Source organism: Barbus barbus (genome assembly GCF_936440315.1).
Source record: "Barbus barbus genome assembly, chromosome: 29".
In the NCBI taxonomy this organism is placed as follows: Eukaryota; Metazoa; Chordata; class Actinopteri; order Cypriniformes; family Cyprinidae; genus Barbus; species Barbus barbus.
In genome coordinates, this window is record NC_136757.1 from 28,625,154 (window position 1) to 28,650,908 (window position 25,755).

At 36.2% G+C, this 25,755-nt stretch overlaps 3 protein-coding genes across 5 annotated transcripts in view; 1 reads left to right on the forward strand and 2 right to left on the reverse strand.

The window, feature by feature from the left end:
- LOC306849512 (early estrogen-induced gene 1 protein-like) overlaps positions 1-15,288 on the reverse strand; it is a 32,718-nt gene extending 17,430 nt beyond the window's left edge. Inside the window, exons 1-2 of the mRNA XM_079384602.1 lie at positions 15,112-15,288; positions 14,748-14,959 (exon numbers count right to left, since the gene is read on the reverse strand). Coding sequence (XP_079240728.1) covers positions 14,748-14,893 — 146 coding nt within the window. The 5' untranslated portion in view covers positions 14,894-14,959; positions 15,112-15,288. The remainder of the gene's footprint in view (positions 1-14,747; positions 14,960-15,111) is intronic.
- The window catches only part of LOC306849892 (uncharacterized protein), a gene marked incomplete at its 5' end in the record, with an annotated part of 704,045 nt that overhangs the window by 432,319 nt on the left and 245,971 nt on the right, over positions 1-25,755 (forward strand). The gene's annotated exons all lie outside the window — the stretch shown is intronic.
- Positions 17,385-24,506, reverse strand: LOC306848951 (nuclear apoptosis-inducing factor 1-like). 3 transcript variants are annotated; one of them, XM_079383743.1, is made up of 3 exons: positions 23,947-24,480; positions 21,746-21,793; positions 17,385-19,450 (listed from the first exon to the last, which is right to left on the reverse strand). In XM_079383743.1, the coding sequence occupies exons 1-3, from the start codon at positions 24,338-24,340 to the stop codon at positions 18,918-18,920; spliced, it is 975 nt and encodes a 324-aa protein (XP_079239869.1). In that variant the 5' UTR covers positions 24,341-24,480; the 3' UTR covers positions 17,385-18,917. The 3 variants fall into 3 exon arrangements, with proteins under 3 accessions (XP_079239869.1, XP_079239871.1, XP_079239870.1); XM_079383744.1 differs by having other exon boundaries at positions 17,658-19,387; positions 23,947-24,506; XM_079383745.1 differs by lacking the exon at positions 21,746-21,793 and having other exon boundaries at positions 17,652-19,387; positions 23,947-24,470.

Here is a 25,755-nt window from a genome sequence, read left to right on the forward strand (position 1 = left end):
TCTGATTGGCCAACTGACCCAGTGCATGGTGATTGGCCGAACACCACAAGCACGGGTCGGAAATGTAACGCCCCTTACCATAATCGCGAGTTTCAGCTTTCAAGTTAGTTTTACCATCAGTTCAAGCCCAAAAGGGAAACAGAGTCGCGTGACAGACACAGTGATGATGCTCGTATGTATTTGCACACCAGCCGCGGTTAAGACCATTTCTGACGGGCTGTACACTCCGCTGTGATGTGACCCTGTTCCCCTCACACACACACACACACACACACGCGCGTTACGCGCAAAACTCCACATTTGAACAGTCAATAGCAAATACTAATAACAAAACATACTTACAGTCGCTGATTCAGAAGCGCCAGATTGTCATAGCAAAGTCGGAACTGACCCTTTTTTTTTTTTAATAGCCTTCATGCACAGCCAGCCTTGTACTCTACTAGGTTCACGAAACTGTCTTCCATAAAATGTGTTGCACAAATTCGAACATTTAGGTTGTGCTGTTCTGTTGTAAACAAATCTTAATCAATGATTTCTAATTGCATCTACTTTCTGAAGGCCACATAAAGTGCTTTTGCTTTCACCTAGAAACACACAGCGTCTCCCTGACATGGCTGCATCAACACTACTGCGGTTACTGAAACCATGCCTTCTTTCTTTGCGCGCACATTTGGGCAGCATTACGCAAATATTTGTTTGAATGAGACGTTTTAGCCCGGTCTGGATCAGCCTTCTCTTTTAGATAGAATAAATCCTTTAGTGGGAGACTTTGAGCTTTGTAACTGCAGATCTTATACATGCACAAACAGCTACAAAAGAAAAGGAAAACAAGAAAACGCATCATATGACCCCTTTAAATTATATGAATATAAATATATACATGTAAACATAAGTAAATATTTTCAAAATATATATTGTATGTGTTTGTATATACATAATAAATAATATACACAGTACACATTATGTAAACAAACTTTTATTTTGGATGCGATTAATCACGATTAATCGTTTGACAGCACTCATTTTTAGGGGTACACAGCACTAATATCGATTAGGGCTGTAATCAACCAAAGAAAATCTTGGTCGACTGAAGTCCTGAAACTTTCGACTAAAAATCGACTAAAAATGACGTTGTGGAGAAAAAAAAACGTACGTTACATTAATTAGATACGCACTGTGCTCAGTACTTGGTAGCCTTGTTGTCTGCCTAAATTAATTATAAATAAACATAAAAAACTAATAGGCTATTTGCAGTATATTAAATCGTTTTTGACCTAATTATTTTGCACTGAAATGAGTATGACACACGAGTCTGTCGTCTCTGACAGCGGTGCCTGCGCAATATCATAGCCTGTGATTTCTGAAAACAGTACTATGTTGTCAACTAGTGATATCACAAGAACTTTTGAGGAATGTGCAACATAATTTAGAAAATTATTTTTGTCATATGTTATAAGTATAACTGTCAGACACTATCATTTCAGCCGCTCTGCGCAGCTCGCACAGAGCGAGGCTGAACATAAGAGCTCAGCTTCGCGTCTGAGACACGAATAGACTTAAAGCTTTTACTCTTAATAAACACAAAAGGCGCGTCCACTTTAATAAAAAAAGAATATTTATTAAACAAACAAGAGCAGAAACCAAATAAAGTGCATAACTGAAAAATAAAGCATCTTAGGCTCAAAACTATCACAAACAGTGGGCACAGCGCAATTGCGCAATATTGTGAGAACTGAGAACTGATCGCGCGCTGTGTGAGAACTGAGAAAGTGGAGCACTTATATCAGAGTGATTCCGCTAACTTTAAGTTAATCAACAACGAATTGTGACTCCTGGGAAAAACGGGATGTCTGGTCACCCTATCCCTATAACCATTCAGTTGCTGAGGCCATTGTTTCAGATCGCTAGTTTGCGTTTTGGTAGCGTATCCGCCCACTGCGGCTGCCATACTGTGAGATATACAAACGCCCCTCATCTGATTGCGATCCAGAGACAGGGACGCACATTTTAAAAGACAAGACAGTCAATTTAGCCTATAGGATGTATTTTGAATGTCCGGTAGTCCTCAAATAACATTTTAGTCCCGTCTCGTCTCGTTAACGAAGACGCGCATACATTTCGTCATAGTTTTTATCATCAGATATTAATTTTATCTCGTCAACTTCTCGTCTTAGTCACAGAAAAAAGGTTCGTTAACGAATATTTTTCGTCGTCCTCTTCGTTAACGAAATTAACACTGGTTCTTTGGAAGGAGACAGCTTCTTGTTTTTACAGTAGCTTATTATTAAATAAATAATATTCAGCATCAAACCTTCTAAAGCCTACTTATCTGTCTCTCTTCTCCAGTGGGTTGGGCTAATCCAAAAAAAGTGAAAACAATGGGGGTGTTCTGAAAACAGACTGTTACCTGTGAAACAGGGGTGCTCTGAAAACACCCCCATTAGCAATTAGTGCTTTCCACCTGATGAAATGAGCGCGGCCAAACTGATGAAATGAGCGCGGCAAAAAATCGACCAATCAGATTTTTGGTCGAACCAGACCATATCGACCAATTAATCGACTAATCGACTGGGACGTTACAGCCCTAATATCGATACACGTGAGTATCGCGATATTTTGTTTGGCGATTAAAAATCGATTTAATCGATTCTCCAAAACGGAATATCGAAAAAAAATCATACAAGATTCATGGCAGTTGTTTCGTTTTGAGTTCATATTCTGACCTTAAACAGTGACAGGAAACACTAGCATCAGGGCACTCCACTAATGTTAGCGTTAATATAGTTCGCTGCCAGTAATGGAGGATGATAGAATTGTTCCAGTTCTCGTTTCGATGTACAAAGCTAAAGTGTGGCCCCATTTGGGCTTTTGTGGTAATGTCCGCCCCGGGACAGTGGCGCGAGCGCGAGCGCAATCTCGGTTCTGCCGCTTGCCGCGTCCCGTGTTGAAGAGCCTTTGCGCGGGGTGCGGCGGGCGGTAGAGTCACCGCGCAGCTGCTGCTTTCTCTAGTAATTCGGGGAGTTTTGTGCAGTTGGGGCAGTGCTCGCGTCGCGGTCTCGGCGATTCCACGCAGAACATCTGCATGCATGTTACGATGTAATGAGGTCATATTCAGAAACCAATGAAACCGAAACTAAATCACGTTGAAACAGGAAGTGAAGTAAACAGAAGATAATGACAAAATAAATGGTCCACATAACAGAACATAAAGCTGACAATAAAACCGTTAGCATATAAAACAGTTAGTTCTGATCCTCGTATCTGACTGACAAGAGACTTTTTCTGTTATTTCACCTGCGAGTTCTAGACGGGCTATCAGTCAGTGCAGTTTCGTTGTTGAGCCACAAGGTGAGTCTTTAAACCATTCATTCAACTACACGTTCAAAAACCATGATTCATTCAAAGAGAGATGTAATGAAACACGCTGTTGCACCACTTTTAAAGGCTCAGCTGACCAGCAATACGTCGACGCGAAGACAGATTTCGCTTTCCTTGAACATGACAACCTGTTTTCACAAATATACATGGCTCGGCCTGAAGGACAGACGCAGGTAATCGCAAGCGATCAGTCGATCCCTCTCTCATTCGCTGTCTGTTTAGGCTTGTTAAGTGCAAATTTACTGAGCCTCTGTACAAATCAGCATGGTACACATTATCATTAGTAATATTCAGTACACATGCACAAAGTGTAAAACGAGAAAGGCGTAACCTTATGAAAAAGAAAACAAATAATCGCAAAAAAAGAAATATCGTGGTTTCTGCGGTTGTTGCATTCCTCTGAGGTTATGCTCGTCAATAGCGTGGTATTGCGATATTGTGGTTAAAGAAAAGTTTTATTTTTTATATTTTATATCAGTTAACATTTAGTTTATTTCAAGTAACATTCATCTTTTTTAATGGTTTTAGTGTTCATATTACTACAGTGTTACTTTTAATATGTTTTTTATTAATTTATAGTTCAGTTATATTTCAGTTGCAGATTTTTGCATTGTAGCCCTTTATATATCCCAGACTTAGGGCTACAATGCAATCAAAATTTAAGTTTATTTTATCAAATGAACAAAACTACAGCATCCAGCAGTAACGACAAGAAAAAAAAATGAAAGATTGAAATCACAACACAGAGCATCTGTTTACATCTGGCTCTTAGTGAAGACTCCATGATCTCATAAAAAAACTTATTTAATGCCATTTTTGTTTTTTTCTCAAATGCATCATAATGCTCTCCTCCAAGCAGACTGATCAAAACAGGAAGCGATAGCCGGAGCATCCAATAAATGAAGCGCTCGTTCTCTTGCCAGCCTGAACCCGCTTGCCTCCAGATGGGAAGAGGAGGGTCCGACCGGAGCGCCTGAGTCACCGGCCACAGGGGTCAAATCAGATTTTGGAGAGGAAGTTGGTTTAATAAGGCCCCTGGTTCACATCAAACACAGGGCCGTATGCAGAAACAGAGAGCAGCGCTCAAACACGAACACACGCTGACAGCTTTTGTGCTCACCTCTACAGTATAAACACAACCAGCACTGGTGCTGATAGACTAAAACTATCATTAAAATAAGAAGCATCCTCATCCATTCTTGCCTTGATTCATTCATTCGGCTCATGTTGTCCATTGTCCAGCAGTAGAGTGACCTCGCTGATTGTCGATTTACCTTTTTAATTTGTTTTATATTTATTCATATTATTATTTATTATAACAATCATATATTATTATATTCACTTAATTTTTGTTATTTCATATTCTTATATTTACTTATCTATTTCTATATTATTCAATTATATTAATTTTATTTACATAATTTATTAAATTTAAATTATTTTTAATTATATATTTTAGTATTCATAATATTTGTATTATATGTATAATTTATTTAATTTTCGTTATTATTTAATTTTATATTTATAACTATTTTTATTATTATGCGCATATTTTATAAGTATATATTTAATTAGTATATTTATTTGATTTTGTTGTTTTTATTATTTATTTATTTTATAAATATTATCATTACTATTGTATATTAGGGCTGTGCGATTTGGGGAAAATATCTAATTGTGATTTTTTTTGACAGATATTGCGATCTGATTTGCGATTTTAAATTTGCAAAGTCAAGTTTCAGCTCAATATTATCAATAATGTGCAGCACAGTATGAGTATCGTTACCCTGCTGAAAACAAACAGACAATAGAAACCATCACAGAATTTCTTATAGTTTCCATAAAAACCATTACAAAATTCCTTTTAGTTTTGGGCATTATTCCAATAGGAATTACTGTTGTTCTATTGGTTGCCAACTGCTAGATTACATCCCACCAATAGAATGCATCAAATACCAGTAGACACCATTATAGTTTACATTAAAACCAATACAATTCCCATTATAACCCTTAAATCCATTACATTTTCTATTGTGTTTTGGGAGGGGTTCTACTGTTTTTTTCTCTGCAGGGAAGATTATAATGGTATTACTACATTTACAGAATTATTGAATTTCACAGGAAAGATTTGTTTATTTTTTTATAAATAAAGAACTGTATTTCTTTAGTCAATTATTAAAGTATTACATGTTACACGGGCTGATGTATTCATTTTTAAGTATTTGGGATTTTAAGAACAAGTGGGAAATGTGCTGAATGTTTCATTTCATCCAAGTGAAATGGGCAAGCAGTTAGACTTAATTTACATTCGTTTTTAAACGCAGAGGTTGACACAGGTTGCACGCGTGCGTCAGGCCACGTCCATATTGCCAGATGCGCTCGCGAGAGACTTGCGGAGCAGAACCGGGCGCGAGACCGTGAGTATAAAAGCGCATTACGAGACAGGCTGCGTGTGTGCGGTTCGTCCGTGAGACGCGCAGCGTGGGGCAGAGCGGACCGACTAGGATAACGTTCATGTAGCCTACTAATAAAAACATCTAAAAATGTATCTTTTATTCTCCAGTACTGAAAGCAGAACCGATAAGAGAGCAACTCTTGCAAATTAGCTTTTTTGTTCGTTGTCTGTTATTTCGAAGCTGTAGTTACATACGTTTTTCTTTAGTTTTAAGTAAAGTAAGTCGTGACGTATTGTCAAGTATGGTGACCCATACTCGAAATTGGTGCTCTGCGTTTAACCCATCCAAGTGCACACACACAGCAGTGAGTAGTGAACAAATGCACACACACACACACACACACCGTGAACACACACCCGGAGCAGTGGGCAGCCAGTGCTGCGGCGCCCGGGGAGCAGTTGGGGGTTCGGTGCCTTGCTCAAGGGCACCTCAGTCATGGTATTGAGGGTGGAGAGATTTACCTAACTATCAATCTAACCCTTTTTAAATGGTGGGCGCTTACGCAGTTGGCTAGAGCAGTGCTGATCGGGGAGAATGGAGGTGCGCTCACTCTATTGGTTAGTAAGACTGCCAGTCAAGGCTGGCAATCATGCATATGTTCTGGAACAGAGTAATATCGCGTCCGCATCGCAGGCTTTGCGATTAGTAAATCGCAACGTCTCAAATCGCGACTGCGATTCGATTAATCGCACAGCCCTATTGTACATTCCTTTGTTTATTAATCTATTTCTTTCATTTTTTTATCATTATAAATTGTGGGTAAATCGGATATAAATCTAAAAAGCAGAACAGAATATCCAGTTCTGCAACAACATGTCTTGATTACTTGCTACTAAGTGATTCAAACAAAACTTGAATATCTTTTAAAGGTTCGTTAGCCTGTCAAAAAATTGCAGCAGACTGGTGAACATGACTTTTTCAGCAGATTGACAATAAACCTGCAAACAATGCTCTGATAAATTACAATCAAGTCTGTCAAATTGGAACTGGAGATATCAGAAATCTCTTCTTGTTTTTGCATACAATATGCATCAAACTATCCATGCACAGAAGCTGAAACTAGACAGAAGACTAGGATCTGTTCTACAAGTTAATGAGCTTTTTGACTCACAGATGCTAAAAATGTGTGAGATTCACAATATTGTTGTCCAAAATACCCAAAAGAAGTCTGAACAATTTAATAATTATTAAAGTTGCTGATTTGATAGTTTTTTGATGCACTGCCGCAACTATTGATGACAAAATGAACATTGCATGTGTTGTTATTAACTGAACATTTTCTAAACAAGACGTCTGTAGTTGCCTTGACGAAAATGCACTGACTGAATGAGATTTATGCATTTGAACACATATGAATAGCTGACAACAATTATTAAGTTTGAGTGCATCTTTGAAGATTGCAGAAAACTTTCATTTTTGCATACAATATGCATCACTATCCATGCCCAGAGGTTGAAAAGACACATACAAAAGTTCCCCTCTAAATTAAATCAATACATTGAGTTAAATCAATCAGCTGCACACGTGACTAATTGACCGTTCTGAACTCTGCGTCAATCAATGAAGGTCACACGTGACTTTTATAAAGCTGAGGTCAAAAGGTCACAGCACAACTGCAATCAGCCGGCTGACTTTGCATGATTTACAAACGCAGTTGCATAACCGCAAATCTGGACAGAAAGTCCGAGGCTGTATGTCACTGTTTCCAATGAGCCCTTGTTCTGGATTTATATCTATTGCACATTGAGGAGCAAGACTTCCGAAATGCGAACAATAAATCCAAATGCGCCGATTACATAACACAAACCCCACAAAGACGTTTACAGTTCTGAGCCGTAAAGGCCAACGACTGACCCTTTGAACCACCCAGCTGCTTACAGCATTAAAGACCCGTCTCTCATTACGAGAGCAAGCAGAATATCCGCTCTGAATCATGATAAGTCCATGTCGTGCTCATTTGGAGGGTTTATGGCCTTTGAAACATCACATGATACGCGCAAAACGCAAAGCAGATCTTGTGTTTGTGAGGTTCAACGTTCAAATTTAATTGCAACAGGGGATTTCACTCGCCCCAAAGGGACTGAACGCTATCCGAAGCCTCTTATCCTGCTGTTTTGTGATGTTTGGCACTTCTCTGATGTTGCTGGTAAACAGCAGAAGTAATCAGATGAGACGGACTGAAGTCCTGACAATGTCCGCTCTGTGTGGACGCTGAATAATGAGGACAGAAAAGCAAGAGATAATAAGAGCGTTCCCAAAGCAGGACATGGAAACATGTCGATATGTGTGCTCTGGATGCATATTGTATAGTCTTATCGCCCAGTATTGTCACGGTCAGGAAGAGACAGCTGCTCACGGTCAACAGTTTCCAGAAAATCTGCTTACACAGATTCACAAATCAGCAGTTATGAACCCGCAAGTCTGAGACAAAACACACTGCAAATTAGACAGTCGGCACATCTGCTCATATCCAATGGTCAGTGAAAAACAAGGATCGCTATAAGTGAGTCATAATGAGCTTTATGAGCCAGATACTAAGAAATGTATGTTTAAATAAATTCAGACCTTTCTTTTTTCATAATTCTCGCAATTTTGCCTTTTTTTTCCTGGATTTAGTGTTTATATCTCACAATTTTTACTGTTTTTCTATAATCTAAGTTTACATCTCACAATTATTTACTGTTTTTCTCTGTAATCAAACGGAGTCCAATCAAATAACTCAAAATTGAGGAAAGCTGTTTACTTGTTGAGTTTTTTGTTTGTTTGGTGTTTTTTTTAGTGCCAACATCTGGGGTGAATCAATTCATTAAGAGTAATTCAAAATCATACATAAAATAAATGACAAAAAAAACATTGAATGTGTTGGTATTAACTGAACATTTTCTGAAAAAGATGTCTGTAGCTATTTTAAAATTGTAAAAAATATTTAACTGCTTTTACTGTATTTTTGATCAAACATATGCAGCCTTGGTGAGCAGAGAAGACTAAAAAATAATTCAAGTGCCAATGCCAATGTACCAGTACCGTAAAATCTTTCACTTTTCTGAAGAACATATTTACAGTGGAACTGAAACATTGCAGCATGTCTAATTTAATGTGAAGTGGAATATCTGCATTATTCATCTTGACTTTATTCATCTTTGAAGTGCTGTAATCACGAGTACCTGTAACAGCAGCAGCTCGTATTTCTGAACCTGTGATTAAACTGAACTACAGCCTGTCAGGAGAAAAACACACAGGTTTCACAAATTAGAGGAAAACTGTACATGTGGCAAAAGGCTGGTGGGGCCGATCCACACACCCAGTGGTTTGTGCTTTTTATGGTTAACCTTTCAAGAACAGCGGCATAGCAGACCTGCTCTAAAACTACAGATTGTTATGCTGCTTTTTAGAAAAGACCTCCCTACAACTTTGAAAAATTCCTTTCATCATCTAAAAGCCCTAAAACTAAAGTTGCACTAAGTAAAAACAGTTTTCAGCCTGTAACAATGAATAGCACTACTTACAATACTTTAAGCCTGCAAACAGAGTAAAGCAAATCATCATATAATCCAAAAAATGTTGGCTGCATGAACTGAAAATTAACTACTTTCTTTAAAGAAACAGCAAAATGAAAATTCAACATTTATTCACTCAAGTCAATCCAAAAATCAGAACTTTTTTTCTTTGCATACAACAGAAAAAAAAAAAAAAAAAAAAAGGAGATATTTTGACGTTATACGGACCAATTGTATGTAGCTTTTTATGGAAAGAACAAAAAAAGCATCCAAGCAACATGTGCAGCCACATTTCTTCGAATACGATCAATTCTGTAGTAAACGGAGTACATTCTGCTTGTGAATCATGAATCCAACATGAGGCGTGTGTCTGGACACTTTTAGCGCAGAACCTGATGATTACAAATGACAGTAAATACAAACTGAGAGGTTTTGGTTACATAACTGAGAAGAATCTGCTATAAACATCAGCTGTTTCAGTGTTGCGGTCAATGCATAAAATTAGTAAACCTTCTAAATCCTTATTGTCCCAGCGCTCACACAGGCGTATGAGGAACGAGATGCATTTAATTTAACTGCAGGCCAAACCCTCCTAATTATAAGGCTGCTTAACGAAGATTCAGTCCACCCAACTTCCTATGAGAAACTACTATTTATGGATTGGAAAATACTACATTTCTAGAAATAAAAAAAATCTGCATTTGTGTGTCATTTTTGATCAAATTTATAGCTATTCAAAAATAGGTCCAACACTATTTAAAGCAGTCACAGCATTTGTCTTGCTGTTTTGAATCACACTTGATACTGTTGTGGAGATAAATTGTGAAGAATACATCATAGAAGCTCATCTGAAAAACCATGCTGTGCTATAAAACTTTTAGAAGCAATATATGGAGAGAAAGAATGCGGTTTATGACTATGAATTGCTATATTGGTGCAAATGAATAAATTATTAACTATAATTGTTCTTTGTGTCTGTTTAGTGGAAAAAAAAAAAAGTGTAGATAACATTCCTTGATTTTTTTTATTTCACATTTAATTATATGAATATATGCATGGTTATCTTGGCAGAACATAAAAAGCAACATGATAGTGTTTTGTGTGTGTGTGTGTGTGTGTGTGTGTGTGTGTGTTGCATGCAAGAATTTACCACGTCTTTAAAAAAATAATTGAGTTCTTTTTTAGTTTAACCAAACGTTTTTGGTTACTGATGCATTACTTTACTTTCATATATATAAATAAAATAAAACAGCCACTTTTGACTAGTAACTTTGACAGTTTGACTAAATGCTGAAAAACTAAAAATAAAAAAATTAGGTAATGTTTTCTACATTTTTTTTTTTTTTCACTAAATGGACAGAAGGAAGGATTATAGTTAATCATTTCCATTAATTTGCACCCATATAACAATTCTTTACCTCCATATATTGCCAAAAAATGTATTTGATGAAAAATGCTATGCAGGCACTTCTGCAAATATTCTGTAGTAAATCATTGAGTTCTGAATTGATTTACTGAAACTGAACCGAAATGAATTATATGAATAATTATACAACTAGCCAAATCACCCAGCAATAAAATGGGGTCAAACGTCTAATTTATTGCTGTGTGATGGCCTCATTCTTGTCATCTGTCTGAAACCGTGTGAAGCCAAACACCACATTTAGCACCAAACTTCCTGCAAAACAACAAGCAACTTTCCGTTTCTGATGTTTCTGTTTGCATTTCAACAATATCCTGCAATCCTCAAAATCTAGATAAGCAAACAGCAGGATGATAAACCCAACAGGCTCAAAGCGAACGAGACAAACTCCAGTCTGATCTGTGAACATCCTCTCACTCACGTTCACTGACGTCTCTGTCCGTCTACTGTCTCCATGCATTACCATTTGACTTCCTCCTGCCAACCAATCCAGGACTCCACTAAAACAAAAGCGGTTTATGTGCATTGGGAGGTGTGTGTGTGTGTGTGTTTGAAGGGTGGGAGACAGGAGAACGTGTGTGACTTGAATGAGAATGTTAAAAAGAAATAAATGAGACCTTTAAGAGCTTGTGGTCTGGCACTGGTTCGCTCATAAACTGAACAACTAGAAACAGATCTGTCAACGTGAAATCAAAATTACTTTAAAGCATGTTCCTGGCCTTAAAGGAATAGTTAACCCCAAAAATGAACATTTGCTCCCCTCAGGTCATTCAAGATGTAAATGAGTTTGTTTCTTCATCAGATTTGGAGAAATGTAGCATTGCATCGCTCTGCAGTGAATGGGTGCCGTCAGAATGAGAGTCCAAACAGCTGATAAAAACATCACAATAATCCACACCACTCCGGTCCATCAGTTAACATCTGGAGAAGACAAAAGCTGAAACAAATCCAGCATTAAGATATTTTAAACCAGGGGTCACCAACCTTTTTGTGAGTGAGGGCTCCCTGAAAGGATAAAATGGTCTCAAGGGCTACTTGTTTAATATACTCCAAATAAATAAAAATTTGATTAATCATTGTCACATATAAATACATACATGACATTACTGTTTTCTCACAAGCATTTTCAATGTTTTTATCAATCCAGGAAAATATTTCCAGAAATGTATAAAAATAGACTAATCACAGTAAATTTTTTCCATGTCATACAATATTTATCATGATATTAATTTACCATTAATGGGGAAGGAAATGCTTTCCACGTTTGTTAGACCTTGACAATGAAGGTAAACATAACTTTGTTCACAAATTCCACAGAGGACCGATCTGTTCATTTAGGGCCCCAATAAATACAATTAATTTTTCCCTAAATTATGTGTTTTCCTTTTGATTTTTTATGGATTCTGTGTTTTATGATAAAAAAAAAATGCATTTTCATTTTATCAGATAAGATGCAGATAAGGAACTGTATAAATTAATAATAAAAAAAAATAACTTGGTTGAATGATATTCCTTAAAATTATATTATTAATATTATTATTACTTGCATTTTAGTACACAGTAGTAATATAATAGGTCAAAATAGATTACAAAAGTCAAATATATAATATATAATCTATACAAAAGTTAAACCGGGCTTTTATTTTGGCGGTTTGTCGTGAAGGGCTTTCAGTTTTGGTTTTAGTTTCAGCGTGTATTTGACGGTAATTTTTCTCAAATTAAACTGCATAAAGCTGGTGAAGTGACTCTCAGAGCAGCTCTGGAGATGAAGTGTGTTCATATATTGAGACATAGATGCTGAAAACACCGCGAGTCATGTGTGTTTGAGTTTGTGTATCAGACGAAACTACTCCACGCATTCACACAAAACAGACTTATTTGCGACATACACTGACTGGCTGCTGAAGCATTTATTTATGTTGTGTGATATGATGTTACATTAATCCATATTGAGTAAAAATGTCCAGCTTTTCATCATTATTAACATAATCTCGATATGATATCGTTTATCGTCCGGCGCTAATTCAGGCTGGCGGGCGACTCAGAGACTCCATGCGGGCTACCAGGTGCTCGCGGGCACCACGTTGGTGACCCTGTAAACTGTGGTTTCCGGCTAAAATATGACCGTGAAAAAGTGCATCTCCTGTTGTCTCTCACATCAAAATCCAGCCACATATTTGTTTAGAGCTGTTTTGGCTTGTAAAGTTGTTTGATATGAGCAGATTTCTCTCCTGATTGAAGTTAAAACGTCTTAATGATGGATTAGTTTCTTACATGCAGCTTTTGGCTGCACAATACATTAACTGATGGACTGGAGTGGTGTGGATTATTGTGATGTTTTTATCAGCTGTTTGGACTCTCATTCTGACGGCACCCATTCACTGCAGAGCATCCATTGCTGAGCAAGTGTTGCAATGCCACATTTCTCCAAATCTGATGAAGACAAACTAATCTACATCTGGAATGACCTGAGGGTGAGCACATTTTCAGCAGTTTTCTTTTACTATTCCTTTGCAAATGCAAATAATTTATCAGAGTATATTATTGCAAAGAATAGCACAACTGGCAACACAAAACTCCTGCAGTGAAACACCGGGATGCACGGATGGAAAAAACTGCTGTATGAAACAACAACTGATGAGGAGGACAGTGAGTCTTTCCTGTTATTCTCAGAGTGCGATGAGCAAAGAGGAGAAAAGACACCGGACAGCCTGGAAAACAACAGCCGAGCTGTAAATCACACTCAAATAACGACTATGCATAAGACTGACCTTACTTTACTACAATTATAGGACACCTGAACTCAGTGTTTCTGTAATCTGAGAGTTTATGTTTGAAAGACTACAGCATTTGAGTCACGAGTAAAACAAAGGACAACGATAAAATGCAATATCTAGATTACACAGACAAATAATGAAACTATTAAAGGATGAAGTGAAACATATAGGCCTAGACAGTACAACAATTCAACAGACACTGATGATCTTGCACATGTGAGCCTGTCTTCACTTCCCTCTGATCACATGTCAACATCAACATCCTCATGCAACCGTCTCAAACAGCAGAGACTCAACTGATTGACTTTACCTGAGAAACAGATCATTAATAGCAACTCCCTGGCAACCAATCACAACACTCTTAACAGTGATACTTTAAAACCAACTCAATGGTCAGAAGAATCTGAAATGTAACAAAAATGTAATCTTCTAGAACCAAATACTCAAAAATCCCACAGCCAAAAAAATATATTGACAATTACAAAAGGGGAGAGTTCTTAGTTAACACTAAATAAATAATAAATACAAATTTTATAACTTGACATTAAATAAACATTAACTGAAATTTTAGCTACCTACTATTTTAGCTAGTTGCCATAGCAACATTTCTCATTTTCATTTAGTTTAACTTGATGCACAAAAATAGCTCAAATCATTAAAATCCATAGATTTTAAAAAATATATTTTTATACGTAAAAAATAAAAAATCCCTACAATTAAAATAAAAACAATAAATATAAAAATAAAGACTAATTCAAAACATGAATCAAAACTATAACATCTCAAATACGCTAAATAACACACAAAAGGTCCTGCTGAATGTAAAGCAAAGAACATTTAATTTCATAAAGCTGCACAGCAACAAGTAACGTTACCACGGTACTATCATCATTTTAAGACAAGAACCATAGTACTACGCTGATTTAGTTTTAAACATATACCTTATAAATGCACTGTAGTGATATCATGGTACAGTGATAGCAATCCAATGCATCAGATAACAATACTATAGTACAGAAATTAATATACCATGGTTTTACATTAAAAATAAAAAAGTTATCTGGTACTTTTCAGACGTTTTTGCAGGTTTAATAGTTTGGAGCAGCATGTAAATACCATGATGCATGAATACAGTATTACTATCAGCACTGAGCATCCAGAACTACATAAATAAACAAATGAAGCGTTCACAGATGATGATGAAGAGGTGTTTTACCTGGATGATGAAGCAGTGAAGTCTCCTCCATCCAGCAGTCTGATCTTACAGAACAGAACTCCGTTGACAAACGGCACGGCGGTCAGCTCCTCCAGAGTAACATGAGTCTGAAACTTAAACTTCTTCTTCTTGACGAGAAACGCCATGAACTCGAGCTCGAGACGGTTTTATTCTAACGGTCGAACTGAACGGATCATGTTTTCATTGATCATCTGAGGGGAAAACAACACAGATCACAACTATCGTGAGAACATATAAACGTCAAATCGATAAACGTCTACTTTGAGTAGCCTAACGTTATATGATTCTTGTATTTAGAAAATAGCGTTTGAAAGCTCCTGTCAGGTTTGTTCAGTTCACGCACCCGCAAACGAACGCGTCGGATTTTCTCTCCGAGCCTCGAGAACAGTGTAATAACCTTTCCAGCTCTGAAACATTAGCAGCATTAACACTAATCGAGTGAAACTATCATGTCCTCAGTGTTTCTGTGTTTGGATGAGATGAGAGTCTGTCCCCGGATCAGCTTGTGTTTAGATTCTCTATATATTACGAAGCTCCGCCCCCTTCTCTCTCTCTCTCTCTCTCTCACTCTCTCTCTCTGTGTCTCTCTCTGTGTCTCTCTCTCAATTCAATTCATATTGCTTTATTGATATGACATACTTAGATACATATTGCCAAATCATTGTACATAGCAGAATAAAAACAAAAATATATATAATATATATCCATAAATAAATAAACAAAACAAAACAAAAAACATCCATATAACACAATGTTGCCAAAGCATTAACATATATAACAACAACAACATAAAAAACAACATTAATAATAATAAATAAAACCCATCTAAATAAATGAAAAGATAAAGTCAGTTTTAAGTTAATCATGTGTAACATCTAACATTGTGAATGGTTAATATATATTTAGCAGCTAGTGCAGCTGTTATCATCTTCTCCGAGTAAGAAGGGCATTTTCTCAGGGCTTCAAATCTGGGGAGAAATGTTTCCCTCATATTGTGATATTTAGGACAAATCAGCAGAAAGTGTTTGCTGTAGATCACAGTGTCTACAGATCCTCTGCTCTCGCTCGGTCCATGTTTGTCTGTGTCTTCCTCTCTCTATTTCTAAATCATGGTTACTTCATCTGTATTTGGAAAGGATTTGTCTTTCTTTAAATGGTTTAATCAATAAATGATTGGCAAATTTAGTGCTTCTGTTTAGGGTTGAGTAGCTTTAGAGTTTATTTTGAAGGTCAAAGTGTATTTTTAGAGATTCATCACGAGTGTCTTTTAGATTTTTGTCCATTTCTTTAATAATGGTTTTGAGGTTGAAGCTGTAGTCAGCGAGGAGCTGGGTTTTATGGACTAGCTGAAGAGCGAGTGTGTTTCGAGGATGAGATTCTGCTGAGGTTTCATTGACGAGGAGGGCTTTATATCGGATTGAATCAGGATCAGATCGATGGAGGTGATGCCAGAACTGAACACATCTCTCTCTCGCTCTCAAATTTAAAATTGCTTTATTGGCATGTCTGTAAAAAAAATACAATATTGCCAAAGCTTGGATAAAACAATAATAATAATGTGAAGAAAACATTATAACAATTTAAACTTAAATAACAAATTAGAACGTGTGAACATTTGATGCCACAGTGTTTAACATATAAACACACTTACTGAGGGTCACAGACATACCGTAATACACACATTACACACATCTCACACACTCACACACACACACACACACACACACACACACACACACGCACGCACACACACTCACACACACACACACACACACATTCCACACATCTCACACACACACACACACGCACACACACACACTCACACACTCACACACACACTCACACACATACACACACACACACACTGATCTCCAGTCAGTGATCATTTTAATGTTGCCAATAATAAAAGCTTTAAATGTAATTTATAAGGGATGTATTATTCTCCAAATGTAATTTACACTTAAATTATATATATTAAGATGATTAAAAGAATTCTCTTCTGCTCACCAAGCCTGCATTTATTTGATCCAAAATGCAGCAAAAGCAGTAATATTGTGAAATATTTTTACTATTTAAAATAGCTGCTTTCTATTTGAATATATTTTCAAATGTAATTTATTTCTGTGATTAAAGATGAATTTTCAGCATCATTACTCCAGTCTTCAGTGTCACATGATCTTCAGAAATCATTCTAATATTTGCTGCTCAACAAACATTTTTATTATTATTATTATTATCAATATTTAAAACAGCTGAGTAAATTTTTTTCAGGATTATTTGATGAATAGAACAATCCAAAGATCAGCATTTATTTGAAATAAAAAGCTTTTGTAACATTATATATTATGCCGTTCAAAAGCTTGGAGTCAGTATAATGTTTCAGTAGGAAATTATAGAATATAATACTTTTATTTAGCAAAGATGCTTTAAATTGATCAAAAGTGATGATGAAGACATTTATAAAGCAACTAAATATTTCTATTTCAGATAAATGCTGTTCTACTGAACTTTCTATTCATTAAAGAAACCTGAAAAATTATTATGTTTTCAACATAATAATAAATGTTTTTTTGAGCAGCAACTTTTGACTGGTATTGTATATATTTTACATTTAGTCATTTATCAGACGCTTTTATCCAAAGCAACTTACAAATAAGGACAATGAAAGCAATCAAAACTAACAAAAGAGCAATGATATGCAAGTGCTATGACAAGAGTAGGTTAGCACAAAATTACATATATCCAAGAAATGAAGGAAAAAAGCTAATTTCTCCATGTCAAAAGTACAAGTATGGAGTCCCTCAGATGAAATATGGCACACTTTGTCTCCATCTAGTGAAAAACAAACCTACATGCAAGCTGTGTATCAAACTGAGGGAAAGGGAAATTATATGATATTGTTTAATTAAGGTAGGAACACTGTATCAAAACTCCTAATCGATTAAAAGTCAAAGTAACAACATATAATTCAAGTAAAAACATAACTGTACATTCTTTAAACAGGGTTTGTAAATATTTTAAAGAGTGAAATTCAACACTTTTCCAGCAGCAGCAGTCTGTGGGGTAGGGAAGCTGTTTATAATAAACTATATCTATAAATTTACTTAGTAAAAGCATTATTGGCCAAATGTTGCAAAGTCCTGTCTTTTTAAGACAACATTCAGTGCAATCAATTAATAACCCGGGCTTCCAGGCAGGACAAAATACAATAAGCTCAATGTTCAACAAATATCAGATGTACATTATGTGTAAAAACGGCTCAGAAGTGAAATATAGTAGAATAAACTGCTATATGAATGGGAGACCATGGCAAATATAATTTAGTTTTAGATTTTTGTTCCAAAGGTAAAAGCAAAAATCCATTATTGCATTTCCATTACTTTTTTCTAAAAGAGGAAAAAATATTAATAAAACAAAAAAATACTTAATATAGCACATAAAGATTATGCTTCATAAAGATTTAAGCCATGGTGATTAGTGAAGTATGTATAGTTGAAAGGTCTAAATGAAATAGTAAATGTATGTTTTTCCAACTGTAAATATATCTGAGTACCGTTAATCAGCTTGATTAGTACTCGAGTAAAACACAAATATACCCGAAGGTAATTGTAAATGTAAATGGACATATTTACAGTAAAGCCTGTGGCACACATCAGGACCTTTGATCACACGGTTGAGCATCAATAAATCATAAATGAAGCCTCGTACATGAGTGGAGTTTCTTTATTTAGCGTACTTAAATAAAAATGGCAAATTCTCAAAAGCCTCCACAGTCTTTTCCGTCACTGGATCCACGGGCTTTTCCTCATGAAATTGTGTTTTCTGTAGGTCTCTGACCCAGATTAGGGTTTTGCATGTTTGTTTTAGGATCAATTGAACATCATAAATTCAATTAAATGTGTTGCAACTTGATTTTTAAGCAACCAAATGTAAGCAACTTAAACTGAAAAGACTTTACAGTAACTTCAAATTGTCTTTTGTGAAGTAAAACTTCTATATTTTGGCCACTTCTTTAAAACGCTCATAAAAGTCGTCATTTCATTCTATCCCTGAAGCATTCACACACACATAAGCTCTTTGAGGCACCGTGCTGTACAATAATTTACAGTCTATTCTAGTCTATTATACATCACACACACACACTTGTCTCTATTGTGCATCTTCTGTCTGCGGCGGCACGTTCTCTGCTCCTTCTCCAGTCTCTGCATCAGCCGCAGGTGCAGTGTTTGTGCTGTTGGCGTTCTGTAGAAACTTCCTCAAGTCCTTCAGAGTGGGTCTGAACATCTGGATGAGGGCGAGCAGGGCGGCCTGCGTCCCCTCCAGAGCCTGGGCTTGTCTCTCCTGAGCGCAGGCCTGGGCCTCCTGCGAGCGGCGGATCATCTGCAGCAGGTCGCTCTGGTTCTCCAGGTGCTGGGCGATCTCGCGCACGTGCAGGTTGGTGACACGGTGCTCCTGCAGCAGTTTGGCGGAGTTGAGCGCGATGCGGCTCTTCAGTTCCTGCGGCTTGCACTCGGCCTGCGCCAGCATCTCCACCGGAGCCTCTGCGGTCACGGTCACCGGCGTCTCGGTGGTGCAGTACTCCACCATGCCTTCCTCCAGCGTGTGGTACGTCGTCTCGGCTGCAGAGGAATAATCACACACACATGTGACCCTCAGCTTGGGAAGTAACTGGTTACATGTAACTAAAATCAGAGATGCAAACAGGTAAGGGGGGAAAAAGGTGAGAACATTGCATGGATCGGGGGCATGCTTTACACAGAATTTCTTTTAAAGATATTTGCTTTACATGCTTATTTGTAGTTAATTTAAGGTATTTTAACAAATATATATTTTTTACTACCTCATATATCCAAAACTGTAATTATTCACACACACACACACAAAAAAATTAACATCTTGTTGCAACATTTTACAAAAATCAAGATTGAATACATTTGGTCAAAATCCCATGTTATAAAAGATGAAGTGCTATGCAGGCTATTTAAGACAATATCAGCTGATTAGCTGACCTAAAATGCAAAATGTTTGCCGTCTCTCTCTTCATCGTTCCCACATCTCAGACCTCAAATACAAAAACTATTGCTGTTTTTAGACATGCAAAACTTATTGAAACAACCTTACTGAAAGTCCTGCCTTTTAAGAGCACATTCAATGCAATCAATAAATAACCCGGGCTTCCATGCAAGACAAAATACAAGGATTGAAAGCTTGAAAAAGTTACTTTAATATATATTTTTTTATTACCCTTATATGTCCAAAACTGTCATTTTTCACACACACACACAAAAAAATAACTTCTTGTTGCAACATTTTACAAAAATCAAGATTGAATATATTTGGTCAAAATCCCATGTTATAAAAGATGAAGTGCTATGTGGGCTATTTAAGACAATATTGGTAATAAAGCTGAAAATATAGAAAATAAAGCCTAAAATGCAAAATGTTTGCCCTCTCTCTCTCATCACCGTTCCCACATCTCAGACCTCAAATATATAAAATATTACTGTTTTTAGATATAGTTATTGAATTAAAGAGTAAAGAAAATACTATGCAAAACGTATCCTGCCCTCATAAAAACACTTTCTCATTGGATCTAAGCAAATCTCATACGTGACCTATTTTGATCTCAAAAAAGAGAGCTGTCACTGAAAGGTGAGGAGTTTGCAAATATGTAAATTAAATTGAATTGAATTAGATGTAAATTGAAAACTGAGTCAAAGGCCGAGAGTTAGTGTATGGTTTTGCAGATTTAGTGTGTTTTTGGTGTTTGAGTGTCAGCTTTGACAGTTTGTGTGTAAACTGTTGAAAAAAACTGTAATTACAAAATAAATATAACTATAATCTGTTACAGTTACTGCTAAAAAATGTGTAATTAAATTACAGTTACTTATGAAAATGTTAACGATCTGAATATTTTCACACAAATAGAGATTTAATTGATTTCTTTCATAAATTGACTGCTCTAAAATATGAGACACCGATGTTTCAGGACACAGAATAGGACATGTGCTTATTCCATAACTGTTTTATTTACTATTTGGTTTTATGCATATGCTTTGTTTTTTAAGATTAACAGTATTTTTTCTCCAAAGCATTGTTAGATGCCAGTGTTTCCCATCATAACTGTGCAAAGATTTGATTTAAAAAACAGTACCGTAGCTCCTAAACTATTTCTTGTTATGGTTTTAAATCGGTATTTAATGATCTCAAAGTCTGATTTGGTGGTGGCTGTGCTTTAAAATTAAATGATTATAACCTTAATTCAAGTGATGGAGGATTTGGAAAGTGACAGTAATCAGTGTTGAGTACTACTGTAAGGTGAAAACTGCCTGCTTTACATGTTTGAATGTGATTAACAATTGAAAACATTAGAAAGGTCATCAAAAAGGAATCAGTTGTAATCAGTTACATTAAAATTGCAATTGAAATAGTTACACTACTTATTACATTTTAGACGGGGTAACTTGTAATCTGTAACCCATTACATTTCCAAAGTAACCTTCCTAACACTGGTGAACCCTGCAGCACAAAAGCATTCATAAGTCGCTGGGGTATATTTGTAGCAATACCCAACAATACATTGTATGGGTCAAAATTATACATTTTTCTTTTATGCCAAAAATCATTAGGATATTAAGTAAAGATCATGTTCCATGAAGATATTTTGTAAATTTCCTACCGTAAATATATTAAAACATCATTTTTGATTAGTAATATGCATTGCTAAGAACTTCATTTGAACAACTTTAAAGGAGATTTTCTCAATATTTAGATTTTTTTGCACCCTCAGATTACAGATTTTCAAATAGCTGTATCTCAGCCAAATATTGTCCTCTTATAACAAACCATACATCAAAGGAAAGCTCATTTATTATAAATTGACCCTTATGACTGGTTTTGTGGTCCAGGGTCACTATTGTGCTTTTATAAACAGAAAATAGGCTTATGAAGATCATAAGTCAAGCTAAAAATCGTACCTTCAAGAGTTTTTATCTCACACGCTGCTGCGGCCACTGGCTGAATGCCTGTGAAGAGAGAATCGCATTTTTATTTCAATTTTTAAAACTCAAAATGTAAGTTATAAAGCATAAACACACATTTGCTGTGTGGAGACGTGCTGATATGGCGTTTGGTCTCGTTCTGTCTCGAGTATCTTGTCAGTGTCTGCGCTTGCTTGCCCATTTGTTGTGGAAAAATAAGGAAAGTGTGTCCAGCTAAGTTCAATTAGTATTTTGTTAGATGGGTATAAAAAAAGCTTAGTTTACCGCGGCAGCCGTCGTGTGAAGTCCTCCTCGGGTGAAGACTGAAGAGTGTAAAGGCCATCGACACCGGTAAAGGATAGAAGTAGCTATCGCTTTTTATTTCTCTTTTCTACTACTTGCTTCACTTCTATTTCAGTTTTTATAACCATCTCTTATTATGTGTAAGTTGTTGTTTTTAGCATGTGTGTTATTTCTTAGGATTACTAATAAACTGTACTGTCGTGATTTGTATTTATCTATTTTAATTTTAGTTAATGTCTGAATTTATTATGTCTGTATAGATCTTTTATTAAGTTTTAGTTTTATTTAATTTGAGTTATTTTCATACTTCAACAAACTAAATGGAAATTAAATGATATATTGAATTTATAAATGTGTATGTATATATATTTATGCATGTATGTGTGTGTGGTTGTACATATACATATATATAGTTGTTTTTTAGTGTTTGGCTTAGTGTTATGTTAGAATCATTATTATATTTATACCTTTTGCTCTTTAATATTTTGAATTGTTTTTAGCTTTATTTATTTATTTGTTTGTTTTTCATGTAAATGTTACGTTTTGAAATTTTGTTGTATGCATTTGTCATTTTTATTGAATTTCTTTATTTTTAAAATGTGTATAGGTAGTATTTATAAAGTTTTAACTTTTAGCTTTGGATCTGTTTTTAGTTGTTTTAATACTACAATTGATTGCTTCTGTTGTCCTCATTTGTATGTCGCTTTGGATAAAAGCGTCTGCTAAATGACTAAATAATAATAATAATAATAATAAATAATAATTGATCGTTTTCCTTTCAGGATTACATCACTATGAAACTGCAGGCAAAGCCTTAGTTTTTTCATGCGTGTGAGTTTTGAGCTATGTTGCTTTTATATCATGCCTTCTTCCACACGAGAGGAAAGCAAACATCCAAAATTGACATTTAAGAGCTTATTTTAGTGCACTTTATCTATTTATATCTGTATATTTGAATTACAATACACATCTTTAAAGGCATTTTTTTAAATGACATTTTATCTGTCAATTTGGACTTTTTTCTTGTAGTTTTGTGTTTATATCCCACAATTTGGACCTTTTCTCACAATTAGGATTTTTTCCCTTCACATGAAGAGTTTATGTCTCAGAATTTTATATTGACTTTTTTTTCATATGCAACCATTTGGACTTTTTCTTACAATTCTGGGTTTTTATTGCACAATTCTGACTTTTTTCCTGATTTTTTTGTATATATCCTACAGTTTGGAGTTTTCTTGCAATTCTGGGTTTTTGTTTCACAAATTTTCTCATAATTTGGACACTTTTTTTTCTCAAATCTTAAGTTTATATGTCACAATTCTGGCTTTATTCTCCAAAATGACAGGAGAGCACATTCGGTCAGGGAAGCAAAAAAAATATCATGATATTATCTCTCAGAAACGTTACCAACGCTATCAAAAGAAATGAGAAGTAGCTAGGTTACAGAATGAAATAAAATAGCAAACACTAGAAATGAAGAAGTCAATGCTATATCATTCAGTAGTAGTTACATTTTCACAAATCATGCTAAAAACATTCATAAGAGCACTAGAGAAAGCTATCATCTATATAGCAATGATTATTAATGAAAACTATAACAGTAATATGTATTGTTGCATGATCAATAAACAACTGATAAACTTATCCACCCCTAACTTATAGCAAAGTATTGTGATGCAATAAATATGGTATAATTTAAAGATGTTCATTCCTCCAAAACAGAGAAAATATCTTGTACATGTCTGTGTGTTTTAAAGTGTTTAGTGAGTTGTATTTGTAGGGGATATAACCAGACCCCAGATCTCACTCATATCCAAACGCTGTGCGTAAGTGAGAGTAGCAGCTGTGGGAGTCTACGCATGTGAAGTTACGCAGGAGTAACGCCAGTGTCTTACTTTGCGGCACCGTGATCTCGGCGGAAGGAAGGCTGATGATGGTGGCTTCTCCCAGCAGATTGCAGATGCGCTGCTGCATGGAGCTCAGGATGACGGGCACGCTGCTGCAGTCCCCCGTGCCCTCCATGGCCGCCCGCGCTTGGGCCACTTTGCGCCGCACCTCCGTCTTGAGATCGGACCATTTCTTCTTGACCTCCGCGAGCTCGCGCTGGCAGGTGCTCACTGCGTTCACGCGCTTCAGGATCTCCATCCACGCGCTGTTCTTGGCGATGTGCGTGACGCCCGCGTTAAAATGATTCACTAAAATGTGTTTTTGCTTCTCCATCTCCTCCACGATGATCTCCACCTCCCTTTCGGAGAAATTCGTTTTTCTCTTTTTGGCCTGAGATGCCATAACGTATTAATTGGACTTAAGGGGGGGGTGATATAAAATTGCGTAGAATACGTAAAAATAGTACGTTTTTGTCCTGATACAATTGCGCAGCGTAATGGCTTCTTGAATCGACTTCTCTTCCAACAACAACGTTTGCGGACGCAAATGGCTGAAGTCCCGCCCATTTGTCGACTCTTACGAATCCCATTGGCTTAGATTTGCCCTTGACTATGACGAGCTTTCTTTTTTTATTGGTGGAAACTGCTTTCAGTGATCAGGTATTACCACTCCAGACTTATTGTCAACCACAGGAGGGAGCTATTTGATAACAAAGATGCGTGTGTGTGTGTGTGTGTGTGTGTGTGCATGTTTATGTGGTTTATGAGGACATAAATTTGTATAATGACATGGGTATGACAGAGGTATTACAATATGAAGGTGGTTTATGAGGACACTGCCTATGTCCCCGTAATTCAAAAGGCTTAAAAAACATACTAAATGGTGTTTTTTTTTTTTATCTAAAAATGCACAAAGTCTCCTGTGAGGGCTAAGTTTAGGTGTAGGGTTGGTGTAGGGCAATAGCACACACAGTTTGTTCAGTATAAAAACCATTACGCCTATGGAGAGTCCCCATAAACCACAAAAACCAACGTGTGTGTGTGTGTGTGTGTGTGTGTGTGTGCTCTTTCTTGTTTAAAGTGCAAAAGTAACAATTATCCTATCCGGTGAATTATGACACAGATACTGTCCTTTCATTCGACCGATGAACAGTAAGGTTTATATTTATATGGAAGGCAAGGAAACCCAAAGTGGCACATAATAAAAACAACAGTCCTCATATCTTGACTGAAACAAGTATCTACAGTACGACTTGTTTCCAGGATTGACAAGCTTGAGCAAATATGTGCTCTTGACAGTAAAGATTTGACCCGTGGCGTTTCTAAGAACTTATTGTTGAAGCGTGCAAACTTATAAATTTATCAAATGAACAGGTCAAAACCAGAGCTTTGAAGTTCATGTAAACTATAAATCTCATAAAACGGCTTTGTCTTTGAAAATGGCTTCATAGAAATATTAGCAGTGGACTGAAATAGACCTTTCTGAGAATTCAGATTGATATTATAGTTTAATAAAACTGAATTCTTAGAATAAAGTCACCTTTTCTAATAAAATGACAGCGGACGCACAACCCGAGGCCTTCGTATCAGACTAATAGATCACTAGCTGTGATATTTGTAGCTCAGATAACAGTTACGATGCTGTTCTGAAGTGTTGACAGCATCTGGAATTTAGTAAATCTTTATCATCAACACAAGACTAGCAACTGTCTGGGAAAAACTGTCCAAAGGTCACAACCACCAACCTGTTGAAGTTATATAATATCCTCAAGCAGTAGCTGCCCTCACGCTTGACTGGAAGTTAAACCTAATTTGTTC

Coding starts and splice junctions, on each gene's coding strand:
- LOC306848951 (XM_079383743.1), bottom strand. CDS start 24,340: ATGGCATCTCAGGCCAAAAAGAGAAAAACGAATTTCTCCGAAAGGGAG. Junction 21,794..23,946: donor CGAGATCACGGTGCCGCAAA/GTAAGACACTGG, acceptor CTCTCTTCACAG/GCATTCAGCCAGTGGCCGCA. Junction 19,451..21,745: donor TGAGATAAAAACTCTTGAAG/GTACGATTTTTA, acceptor CTCTGATTTTAG/TTACATGTAACCAGTTACTT.